This window comes from Brassica oleracea, chromosome C4 (assembly GCF_000695525.1).
Source record: "Brassica oleracea var. oleracea cultivar TO1000 chromosome C4, BOL, whole genome shotgun sequence".
NCBI lineage: Eukaryota > Viridiplantae > Streptophyta > Magnoliopsida > Brassicales > Brassicaceae > Brassica > Brassica oleracea.
Window position 1 is genome coordinate 606,664 of NC_027751.1, and position 13,205 is coordinate 619,868.

The 13,205-nt window shown below is 34.1% G+C and overlaps 3 protein-coding genes across 3 annotated transcripts; all 3 read left to right on the forward strand.

Annotated features, from left to right (window-relative positions):
* The first annotated feature begins 6 nt into the window (after nt 1-6).
* On the forward strand, nt 7-2,081 carry LOC106339877 (transcription factor PIL1). Its single transcript, XM_013778741.1, has 6 exons — nt 7-158; nt 283-790; nt 875-982; nt 1,091-1,156; nt 1,257-1,322; nt 1,597-2,081. Exons 1-6 carry the CDS (start codon nt 88-90, stop codon nt 1,978-1,980), a joined length of 1,203 nt encoding a protein of 400 aa, XP_013634195.1. The 5' UTR covers nt 7-87; the 3' UTR covers nt 1,981-2,081.
* A 2,746-nt stretch (nt 2,082-4,827) lies between these two features.
* LOC106337031 (cytochrome P450 734A1-like) lies at nt 4,828-6,985 on the forward strand. Its single transcript, XM_013776046.1, has 5 exons — nt 4,828-5,234; nt 5,328-5,551; nt 5,657-5,904; nt 5,992-6,370; nt 6,451-6,985. The coding sequence occupies exons 1-5, from the start codon at nt 4,952-4,954 to the stop codon at nt 6,877-6,879; spliced, it is 1,563 nt and encodes a 520-aa protein (XP_013631500.1). The 5' UTR covers nt 4,828-4,951; the 3' UTR covers nt 6,880-6,985.
* A 1,454-nt stretch (nt 6,986-8,439) lies between these two features.
* On the forward strand, nt 8,440-9,421 carry LOC106339831. Its single transcript, XM_013778701.1, has one exon. It carries the CDS (start codon nt 8,537-8,539, stop codon nt 9,254-9,256), a length of 720 nt encoding a protein of 239 aa, XP_013634155.1. The 5' UTR covers nt 8,440-8,536; the 3' UTR covers nt 9,257-9,421.
* The last annotated feature ends 3,784 nt before the right edge of the window (nt 9,422-13,205 follow it).

Genomic DNA, 13,205 nt, shown 5'->3' on the forward strand with positions numbered 1-13,205 from the left:
CAAGAAAGAAGACCAAAGTGTGAATTCTAAATCTCTCCCATTCTGCAACTCATAAACACCAAAAAAAGCTTCGTTCAATTTACTTCAATGGGAAAAAATCTCTGTGCATCGTCCTCCCAACCAAACATGATTTCTCCATCATCGAGCTTTAAACCAACGTAAGTTTTTTTTTTCTTATTTCATCTGTACTTTTTAAGATTTCTATATGCATATACACACTTATATATGTAAGTGGTACGTACGTGAAGTGATGTTTGTATATACGTGACTCTTTTTTCGCAGATTAAACGATCAAGATTATATGGAACTGGTTTGCGAAAATGGGCAGATTCTTGCAAAGAGTCGAAAAACCAACAACAACGGCTATTTTCAGAATCAACGAAGGCAATCGATATTGGATTTGTACGAGACCGAGTACGATGAGAGTTTCAAGAAAAACATCAAGAATCTTGAAGAGACACAAGTTGTTCCTGTGAGTGGCGAACAGACGAATAATAAAAAGAGGACTAAACCCTCCAAGAATGAATTAGAGAGAGCTCTTTTGACAGGCAACAAACGTTTTGAGTCACCAACATTGAATGATGATTCTTTGAAAGGTTTAAAAAATGTTGAAGTTATCAAAGCTCCTCCTGATGAGCAATCTGAAGCTGTTGGAAGATCCACAAAATTGTATTTTACGCCTTCATCTATGCTTTCTCGAAGAACTTCTAGAGATCTAAGTATTTCTTTAAAGAAGAGGAAGTGTGGAGACAATGAAGAAGAAGAAGAAGAAACAACTTATCTAAGTAATGTAAGATTAAGTGGATGGTTCATTAGTTTTTTCTTAATTCTCTTATATGTTGGATCCTCATTTTTTTTTTCTCTTGTTATGCAGAGTTCGGATGATGAATCAGATGATGCTAAAACACGAGTTCCTGCGAGAACAAGAAAGACTATGGCTAAGAGAAAACGAAGCACTGAAGTCCATAGGTTATCTGAAAGAGTGAGTCTATAGCATTATATACACTATTAACTCAAGAAATTTCACCTTAACAAAAAAAAATTATGAATTCAAATGAAATGAAACTAATGGAAATAATATGCAATACAGAAGCGAAGACACGAGATCAGCAAGAAAATGCATGCTTTGCAGGATCTACTACCTAACTGTTACAAGGTTTGAGATTACTTAAAACTAAATTACATTACATTGTTACTTAGAGAGTTAATCTTCTCTTGGTGGAGATTTCTGAATATATGTTTTATATATATTATAGGATGATAAGGTATCATTGCTGGACGAGGCGATCAAATGTATGAGGACTCTTCAACTTCAAGTTCAGGTAATCAAAATAATACATCAATTCAGTAAAGTCTCATGGACATTCATGTCTACAGAAAAAAAAAAAACTATTTAGTACTAAAGTGTTTTTCTTATCAAATTTTCTTTTGTTTTGCGTTTGGCTTTTAATTCTAAGATATAAAAATGATTCTCGATTAAATCACTAAAAATAATTGAAAACTATAAACGTAAACACTAATGAACAATCATAATATTTTGCTACAATTTTTTTAGATGTTAGATAGTACCTAACATGTCCTAATAATCGTTTACAGATGATGAGTATGGGAAATGGATTAATACAACCATCTGTGATGCTACCAATGGGTAATTACTCTCCCATGGGTCTAGGAATGCATATGGGCGCAGCAGCAACAACACCATCACTACCACAATTTATGCCTATGGACGTTCAAGGAACCGGTTTTCTTGGGATTAACAATGCATCATCACAAATGCTAAGTGCCTTTCTTAATCATCCCACAGGACTAATACCAAACTCTCCCATCTTTTCTCCATTAGAAAGCTGCTCTCAGCAACTGGTCACTCCTTCATGTTTTCCTGAGACTCAAACTACTTCCTTTAGTCAGTTTCCAATGTCTGGGTCGACCACGAACTTCGAAGATGCTATGCAGTTTAGAGGAAGCAGTGGTTATTAATCATTGTTCGCTGAACTTAAAGATTTGTAGATAGTTGATGATGTCTATTATTTTCAAAGTGGACGTACAATGTTCAACTATATAAGCTATAACTTGAATCATGGAGTGTATAACAGTCTCAAATAGAGGATATGCATTTGCATAAATAATAACAAAAAAAGAATTGCACAATAAGTGAAAACAGAACATGAATGTATTCTAGATAATGTACGTACGTCTGGTCTGATCAGAGGATAGCAGATTAGGGTTTCTAAACTTTCCTAATTTCCTCAATATGGTTTTTTTTTTCCAGTGGTAATGAAATTAAACGGCTTCGAGAACCTCGGGCTTGACGGGCTTTTTAGTGGACTTAATATTCTTTATTAAGAAAATTCTTTTTCTGACAACCTTTATTAAGAATTATGAAACGCCGAAAACAGAGGAGTTAAGTGATGAAGATAAACTCAACCATTGGAGCACAAAAAAAATTGTTTAGCTAAGTCTTTTAACTAGCTTTTAATATTTTAAAAGTCATTAAAAGACTTTAAGTGGGTATATGGGTTAAAAGATGCTCTCACAAGTCTCATATGGACATAGAATTTCTTATATTATTTTCTTGAATAAAGGCTTTCAAATTAAAAAACATAAACTATTACGAGATAAAATTATGAGTTTTATAGTTGGATAAAGTTTGCATGAAACAAGTTTCATGAATCATTGAATCTCAACCTATGAAACGACAACGGTAAAGACTAGAATAACCAATAGAACAATGAAAGACAATATCTAGTGATAAGAACCACGGCCACGGCGACCACGTTTTCCTCTCCCTCGAATAGTCTTCCATTCTATATCTTGGTATTTAATAGGAAGTTTTGTCTCTCTCCCACCTCTTGTCAAGCTGAGCGACTGGATGGCTCTGTCACAACTTCATCCACGTGACCTAACACTTCAATTTCTTATATTATTAGCGGCTGGTATATGGTACATTAATGTGAAGATTCTTTCTTCAAAAACGATGACTCCTGTTTAAAAGTTAACATGATACTCAAAGAAAGTGGATGGTTAAATCTGAACCAATTCTTTTAGAATATAAAAATGAAAAATATTAACTACTTTTAAAATATGAAGCAATGCATAGTAGTAACTAGTAACACAGGAAACGGAAAAGGGTTTCATCTGGAACTCCACATCTTTTTTAAAAAAAATGTCTATTACGTAACAAAATATGCCACAGAAACATTTTGAAACTACGCTATCTTTTATTTTTTTATTTTTTTTTATTTTTGTAACACTGAATCTACGCTATTACATACCATATATGCAAGGTTCACTTTATTTAACTAATTACTTTTTCCCCAAAATGGAAATAAACAGACGTTTCTGCTTACTTCACATGTTCACGATAGAAGTCACTCTCCTTACACTCATTTTACAAATTCAAAGTACAGGATTTATATATGCATGTATGTATGTCATGTGTAAGCGTTAGAACACTAAAAAAAAATTATATACATAACCAAAAAAGTTTGTTCTTTCAATGGAGATCATAATATCACACTTGACGCTAAATTGGCAGTACTTGTCCTGCTCCTTGTTGTTCTCAGGATATTCGATGCTTTTATGATCCTTGTTTGGCAGCCATTAATGGTAACCATAAGATTCAAGAAACAAGGAATCGATGTGTTTAGGTCACAAGAAGAGCTTAAAAAGTGTTATTCCAAATCCTTCAAAGGTTCAGACTTGGCCTATCTGCCAAGTTTAAGCACGAACAGGTAGATTACCCCACTGTTCAACCTCAGTACGGCTTACCGGCCCGTAACACTCCAGCCTCTGGATGTCTAAATGAAAGTACTTATCTCTCCCTTATGTGTATTAGAACTTAGAAGTCTTCAAATCGTTCGGCCATTGAAAATCCTAGTGAGCTTAGACCTAATCAAAGAATTGGGCTTTTGCAATCACAATTTGAAGCCTTTGTGGGATTATTAAATATTAATCTATTAAGCGTTACAAGAGTTTAGTAGTGTGATGTGTGCTTGCTTTATACTGCTAACTGATATTACTTAAAAGCTAAAGGAGAAGCAAGACTATTGACATTAACATAGATAATTGGAAACTATAGTGTTTTCATCTTGATCTTATCCTAAATAAGAAAGCAACTTGAAACTATGAGTAATTGACAATTGGTGCGCTCAAAGAGAACTTTTTAAGACAAAAGACACTTTAACTGAAATAGCAAAACTTCTTTTAACTCAAAAGTTTGTCAAATAATCAAGGGAAGTTTACTACGTTCGTAGCAAATCCAAAAGAGTTAGGTTCTACTACACATCAATAATTGTTTCAAAATAACAGTCTTTATCAAATTTTATTACAGAATAGCAAAATACCAATGTTAGTGGTGCCTAATAACCAACAAACAAAAAAAGAAGTCTGGATCGGTGCTAGTGTTTATATTTGTTTATATTAAACATCGTTGTCCTTTGGAGAGGGCGACGTCTTTATAAAATGTAAGATTCTCTGCATGTCACATAAAGCAACATGTATAACTCTGTTTCTTACTTGTAAAGCTTCGAGAAGATAAGATTATTGCATAAGCAATGACCTCATATCTATTTCCTCCACTACCCAGCCAGAATAAAAACCTATTTTTCTTTCATAAACAGCATATTATTTTATGAGACTTATTTTTTTAAAAACAATACGTAAAAATATGCATTTACTGTTTCCACCACACATTTTTTGTTATAAATTATGGTCTTCAAAATGGGAAAAATACTTTATTTTCGGATGGCCAAGGTATCACAACATATACGTGTCAAGTTCTCATGAGATGCGTTAGATTTTCGTAACGTAAATAAATAGAAGTGTTTGTGCTCATCAGAACACACAAGTCACTGACCTTCCAACACTCACAACAACAACTTCAACACACCAAACCAAACTTGGGCACTCAAATAAATAAATATAAACTTTACTTTTGTTTTGTCTTTCGATGGAGCTCTTGAGCACAACCACTCTCTTAGCCCTAGCTCTCCTGCTCCTTGTAATTCCGAAGATATACAAATCTTGTTGGATCCTTGTTTGGCGGCCATGGATGCTATCCAGAAAATTCAAGAAACAAGGAATCTCTGGCCCAAAATACAAGATCCTGCATGGAAACCTCCGCGAGATAAGGACGTTGAAGCAAGAAGCTAAGCTTACGGTTCTTGATCTAAACTCCAACGATATCTTCCCTCGCGTTTTACCTCATTTTCACCAATGGAGGTCTCAATACGGTACCGTTTCCATTTCTCTCTCTCTCTCTCTGTTTCTCTGTCTATTCTAATGATGCGTAACTCACAAGTTAGCAACGGTATATGTGTTATTAGGAGAGACGTTTCTTTACTGGCAAGGAACAGAGCCGAGGATATTCATCTCAGATCATGAACTTGTCAAACAGATCTTATCAAACAAATTTGGTTTCTATGTTAAACCAAAGACAAGACCCGAGGTCCTTAAACTTGCTGGTAATGGACTCGTCTTTGCCAATGGTATTGATTGGGTTCGTCATAGACGTATCTTAAATCCTGCCTTCTCCATGGACAAACTAAAGGTGTTTTTAACAGACTTTTCTCTTACCATATTGACTATATATATATATATAACATAGATAAATATTTACTAAACTTTTTGTAATTTTTTTCATACTACTGATCAGCTTATGACCAAATTAATGGTGGATTGTACTTTGAGGATGTTCGAGGAGTGGAGAAAACAGATGAATGATGGTGAAAAAGAGCAAGTGGTGATGATGAACGTCGAGTTTAAGAGATTAACCGCTGATATTATAGCGACTGCTGCGTTTGGAAGCAGTTATGCTGAAGGAATTGAAGTGTTTAAATCACAAAGGGAGCTGCAAAAGTGTTGTGCTGCTTCTGTTACTAATGTCTATATCCCTGGAACCGAGTAAGTGTATATATAATCACTCTTTTTTCTCGTTTATCGATCAATTCTAGGGTTTTGAAGATTGAATTTGTTTTCTTGTGCCACAAGGTACCTTCCTACGCCTTTGAATCTTAAAATATGGAAGCTTAATGGGAAAATAAACAACTCCATCAAAAGAATCATCGATGCGAGGCTAAAAGCAAAATCCAAGAACGTAGAGAAAGATTATGGAAACGATCTTCTTGGAATCATGTTAGCATCTGCAAGATCTAACGTGTCTGAGAAAAAGATGAGCATTGATGAGATCATAGAGGAATGCAAGACGTTCTTCTTCGCGGGGCACGAGACTACTGCGAATCTATTAACATGGACTTCAATGCTGCTTAGCTTGCACCAAGATTGGCAAGAGAAGCTCAGAGAAGAGGTTTTCAATGAATGCGGTAAAGACAAGATCCCTGATTCAGACAACTGCTCCAAACTCAAACTGGTAAATGCACCTTGCAAAGTGTTTCTTGCGCGCGAAGAAACCTCTTCCATTTTTAACCTAACTGCAATTAACCTATGCAGATGAACATGGTGCTGATGGAAACACTTCGTCTGTACGGACCAGTGTTGAATATGATCCGGTCAGCATCACAAGACATGAAGCTAGGAAGCCTAGTGATCCCTAAAGGCACAACCATAGTCGTCCCCATTGTGAAGATGCACAGAGACAAAGCCGTTTGGGGAAGTGACAGTGATAAATTCAATCCGCTGCGGTTTGAAAACGGCGTTTCGCGAGCCGCTAATCACCCAAACGCCTTCCTCGCGTTCTCATTAGGTCCTAGAGTTTGCATTGGCCAAAACTTTGCCCTGATGGAAGCTAAGACCGTTCTCACCATGATTCTTCAACGTTTCCGGTTTAATATCTCCGACGAGTATAAGCACGCCCCGGCAGATCACCTCACTCTTCAGCCACAGTTCGGTTTACCAGTAATGCTTCAACCTATCAACTAGTGGAAGTAACAACAACAACTGCATCCACTTCTGTATATTGACCTTCAAAAGGCTAAAGATATTGAGCTTAATTATGAAATCATTTTGGGCACGGCTCAATAATTAATATGTGTCAGGTTAGCAGGCCCATTAAAGACTAAAGTCAAAGTGACCGGTCAAAACGATCCTACGGTCAGTTTGCTTCTGAATTTGAGCTACGAGCCACCATCAAATAAATCCACATCCTACTGATAATTTAGAAATATATCGGTGTCGTAATTATATTTTGATTAGAAATTGACCAATATAATAAAGAAATTACTTGTTAGTTTATAAGAAGACGTAAATATCTTATGGGTCCAGTCTGGTATACACGTTGGTTCATGATTCGATAAAAAAAATCATTGAAAACGCACAAGTTTAAATAATAGAATAGGTATTAATTAAATGAATTATTTCGTTAGGGATGAATAGTGAAAGAAAATAAAATCAATTAAATACAAAAATGAGGATCCACATGAATAAACTTTTGGAGAGGAGTGACGGAGAAAAGTGTAGGCCACATATGACCATCCCTGCCGGCACCACTAACTCTCTTTAACATTATCTGTGTAATTAATAATGAGAATGATATCTACCATTTGTTCACACCACATACTTTATTTGATGCAAAATAAGCCAAACAAATAGATACACTTGCTTAGATGTAACTATTTCATTAAATTTTCAACTACATTTATGATTTTCCAAACGGTTTTTGTGTGTGTAATTGGTAAATGCAAAGATAGTATATTTTACATTTTTTGGTTTTTCTTCGCTTAATTTTACGATATATCGTGGATTTTTTTTTTTTTTGGATTTAAGAACTAAAAATCACAAAGAATTAATCAGTAAAACAGTTTTGTATATTGTATAAAACATCGCACAGTTGTTTTTTTTTTTTTTTTGGCTAAAAATTGCATAGGTGTGATATTATCAAATTATTAACTGACGGATATCTTTATATAGCTACGGAATTGCCTTCAACAAGCAAAGCATATATGGGACCAACTTTGCCCCAAAAAATAAAAATAAAATAAAATATGGGACCAACCTTGGTTGTGTCAAGAAGGTGGCAGTTTTGAAACTTCAAAGGTCCTAAAGAAGAATCAGCGTTATAGAAAATACTAGTTCAGATCATATGATATATTATCCATACTAACAAAGATGTATCAAACGGTCGATTACCTAAAGCTATACTTTTGGATTATGTATCTAACTACGCGTTACAAGTGTCGCTAGTTATATCGCTGAGAATGATATATTTGTAAAATGTCTAAATAGTCAGTCAGTCTAAATTATTTCATTCTGAAAAAATATTATAGCGGTCACTAATCTGGTGACGTTAAAGACCAAAAAGTGTCAAATTTTCTAAGCAAATTAGAAGACAGTCGATATTAAGATAAAACAACCTTGGTGAGTTTCTAAGAAACTCATTCAGATAATACGACATTGATTATTTAGTATTTAAAAAATTCAAATCAAATCAACTACAGAGGGCAAATACGTAAATCATGCAAAGTCCAAAACTCCATATAAATAGGACCGTATAGATATAGCTCGAATTGACAGACGGAAATAAAAACACTCTCAAAACGTTACAAAACCTCTTCACTTTCTTTTTGCTACCCTTTAATTAATGGCGTCTGACGAGAGCATGGTGATGAACTCTTCTTCAGTTCTAGACGAAGAGTACGACGATACAGAAGATGGGTTTCATTACCAGACCAGACAAAGTAGTTTGTCTAGGTTATCTATCTGCACGAGCTCCTTCCACGACGACGACGATGAAGATAACTTCACAAGTCAACCTTCTGAACTGGGTACCTTCATGTCTGAGCTGTCTCTGGAGAGCTTCGACGACGTAGGAGCCGAGGCTGACGGAGAAATCTCCGACGGTGAAGATTCAGATTCCGATAAGGAATCTTCAGGGTTCTACTCTCTCCCGACGATCATGTCTCGCCGGAGAAGAAAAGTCAACGAGGTGACGAACGTCGATGGCAGTACTGTAGTTAAGCAGAGAAGCTACGGTCACGGTTTTAACGGTGTGGAGGGAGACGGAGACGGAAAACGTTACGGAGGAGAGTTGACGCTGTTAACTAATGTTAAAGGAGGAAAGAAGTCGATGAAGATGGGTTTTGAGGAAGTGAAGGCTTCTAGAGATCTCGGGTTCGACGTGGAAGTTTCGGGTCGGGTTTCAGTATCCAACGGGTCAAACCGGGAGACTCAGACAACTAGTGGAAGCAACTCTCCGATTGCCAACTGGCGTATCTCGAGCCCTGGAGATGATCCGAAGGAGGTTAAGGCGAGACTGAAGATGTGGGCACAAGCAGTTGCTTTAGCTTCTGCATCACGTTAAAGCTTTCTTATGTTAGGATTGTTCGTTCGAATATTTAGGTTTTTATTAGTTTTATGAGTTACTATAAGTTTTTTTCTTGAATCTGTAAGTTTGTAAATACCAAAGGTATAACTATTTTTTTTTGTTCAATGTTGAAAAAAAAAGCTTTAAATTCATGCCACCTAATCCCTCGAAATTTTCTTACTAAGGTCATCTCCAATGGGAGGTTCTACCAATGGGGTTCTAAACATTTATATGTGTGTATGTATATATTATATAAGTGTATGTATGTGTGGAGATTGGGAAGAACCTCATGCTGTGGAAATTGGGAAGAACCTCATGCAAAAGTTCTAAAAATTAGCATTGAAGGTTCAATGCCCAGGTTCACACCATTCCCAAAAAAAAAAATATTATAACATTCTCATTTTTATGAACTCACCCCTTGCAGGTTCGCTGGGATGAAATCGGTTCATCACTGTAACGCGGATCCCACACCACGTGGCGGCTTGCGATTGGTCCGCTTATTTATTTATTTTTTTTAAAAAAAAATCAAACGGAAAAACTTAAAAAAATAATAATAAAAAATTAAAGTTAAGATCCCCTAAAAATTCATTGATGGAGATGCTCTAAATCTTGGCGAAATATGGGGGGAACGGATTGAATACTATAAATGGCACATGGATATGAAACTTTTCATCACCACGCACCAACTAGATTAGCTGATTCAGTCAAAGATACCTTAATATTGTAAGTTTCACCAACTTTCATAGAAGAAATGCATACACTTTCAAGCTTTCTGCTGCAAATCACAATCGTGTGAGACAGGTAAATGTGATGATTTTGTGATCTATTTCCCAATTACTCATTTTATTTTGGATCCTCATTTTTTTTATTGCATTTTCTTGATTTATTTTGTGATGATTTTGTCACTCAAGAGCCACACACTACCATCCATGCCGGCACGGCTAACTCTCTACACATTAGTTGTGTAATTAATTATGAAAATGATATCTATGATTTGTTCACACCACACACTTTTTTGATGCAAAATAGGCCAAAAAAGCACATGCTTAAATGTAACCATTTCATTAATTTTTCAACTATATTTATGATATTTCAAACCTTTTTTGTGCGTTATTGGTAAATGCAAACATAATGTACTTCAATTCTTATAGAATGTGTATGAGTTAGGGTCATGGAAGATCAGTAGTGGAAATTTCTTGGTTAAAACAATTAAAATCATAAGTAGTTATTTAGAGTTTCTCCAATGGTGGTATTTAAACATATATTTCATCTTTTAATAAAAGAAAAAGAAAAAGAAAAAGAAAATAGGAGAGATAAACATGAAAAGTTTTTAAATAACATACTTTCGGAATCGCTTCTGAAACTTTGAGACCACTTGTCCTTCTTTCAATGGTGAACTTTTATGTAAAATAAACAAATTTAAATAAATAAATAAATAACATGCATTAAAATAATATTTTTTGAATGTTTAGAACTCTAAATAATCATTTTTACCGTTGGTCATGCCCTTGTGAAATCTTTTTTATAATGTATCTGTAGAAAACATCAGAAAGGCTTTAGGTGTTGATGCTATCAAATTATCAATTCACATAACTACTAAATTGCTCCCAACAAGCAAACCATATTGGGCCAACCATGGCTGTATCAAGAAGGGGGCAGTAACGAAACTTCAGACATCCTAAAGAAGATCCCAGGTTATGGAAAATTATAGTTTGTATCATTATGACATATTATCCATACTAACAAATATGTATCAGACGGTCGGTTACCTAAAGCTAACTAATGGATTATACATCTAAACACCCTTTAGAAGTGTCACTAGCTATATCGTAGAGAGCCATAGCTTTTGAAATGTATGAATAGTTAGTCAGTCAGCTTCTAAATTATGTAATCAAGATAAATTACTAATCTGGTGAAGTTAATAAAGACCAAAAAAGTGTCGAATTTTCTAAGCAAATTAGAAGGCAGTCTACATAAAATAAAACCACCACCCATGGTGAGTTTAAGTCCTGGAGATGATCCAAATGAGGTTAAGGCGAGACTGAAGATGTGGGCACAAGCAGTAGCTTTAGCTTCTGCGTCACGTTAAGCTTCTTATGTTGGGGTTTGTCAACGACCAAATGAAGAGGATAAGATGAGGTGTTGGGCCTAGATGGAATTTGTGATGAAAATAGGCCCAATACTCATCATTATTTCCAGCAATCCAGGCCCAATATTAATTTAGTTGTTTAGTTAGGAGATTGATCAATTGGAAAGCTTTGACCAATTAGGATTAGGAAAATTTTAGGGATATATTCTTGTTTGAGTTAAAGCAAATTTGTAAAACTCTTAATTTATAGTGAATAAAAAACAAAGACATTTTTGGTATCAAACTAATTTTAAAAATAATTAGCACTAACTAAGGTTTTAATTAGGTCTGGTAGGCTTCCGCATATTAACCATTTACCGAAAAACTAAATATTTTGTAGGGTTTAACACATAGATTTTGAGAAAAATTCAAGAAATATGACAATATTGTTTTAATGCATAGTTGTATCATGAAATAACATATGATGATGGTCAGAGAGATTTGGAACCTTTTTTGTCTTCGTTTCTCTAAAATAGCGATTTTATTGTGGTTTGTCAACTGATTTAAGGAGCATATGAAGTTTTACTAGATTAGTTGATAAAAAAAAAACAGAACGATACCCATGTACCATGAAAGAGAGATTAGAATACATTAATACAAATGTAGAATGTGGTAAGAAATTTTAAAACAACACAAAAAATATAGGTTTCAGTATATTAATCATTTACCGAAAAACTGAATATTTTGTAGGGGTTAACACATAGATTTTGAGAAAAAATCTAAAAATAGGATAATATTGTTTTGATGCATAATTGTATCATGAACTAACATATGATGATGTTCATATAGGTTTGAAACCTTTGTTTTCTCCGTTTCTCTAGAATAGGGATTTTATTGTGGTTTGTCCACTGATTTAGTGAGCATATGAAGTTTTACAAAATTAATTGATAAAAAATTAGAACGACGCCCATTTACCATGTAAAAGAGTTTAAAATACATTAATACAAATTTAGAATGTGGTCAAAAATTTTAAAAAACACTAAAAATTATAGGCTTTAGTATATTAACTATTTACCAAAAACTGAATATTTTGTGGGGGGGGGGGGTTAACACATAGATTTTGAGAAAAATTCAAAAAATATGATAATATTTTTTTAATGCATAGTTGTATCATGGACTAAAATATGATGATATTCAGAGAGGTTTGAAACCTTTGTTGTCTCCGTTTCTCTAGAATAAAGATTTTATTGTGGTTTGTCCACTAATATAGGGAGCATATGAAATTTTACTAAATTAATTGATAAAAAAAATAGAACAACGTCCATTTACCATATAAGAGAGTTTAGAATAAATTAATACAAATATAGAATGTAGTTAGAAACTTTAAAACAACACTAAAAATTATAGGCTTCAGTATATTAATCATTTACCGAAAAATTGAATATTTTGTAGGGGTTAATACATAGATTTTCAGAAAAATTCAAAAATATGACAATATTGTTTTAATGCATAGTTATATCATGAACTAACATATGATGATGGTCAGAGATGTTTGGAACCTTTGGTGTCTCCGTGTATTTAGAATAGGGATTTTATGGTGGTTTATCCACTAATTTAAAGAGCATATGAAGTTTTAGTAAATTAATTGATAAAAAAATAGATGCTCATTTACCATGTAAAATACTTTAGAATACATTAATACAAATGTAGAATATGATTAGAAATTTTAAAACAACACTAAAAATTATAGGCTGTATATTAACTATTTACCGAAAAACTGAATATTTTGTAGGGGTTAATACATAGATTTTGAGAAAAAAAATTCAAAAACTATGATAGTATTGTTTTAATGCATAGTTGTATCAGGAACTAACATAT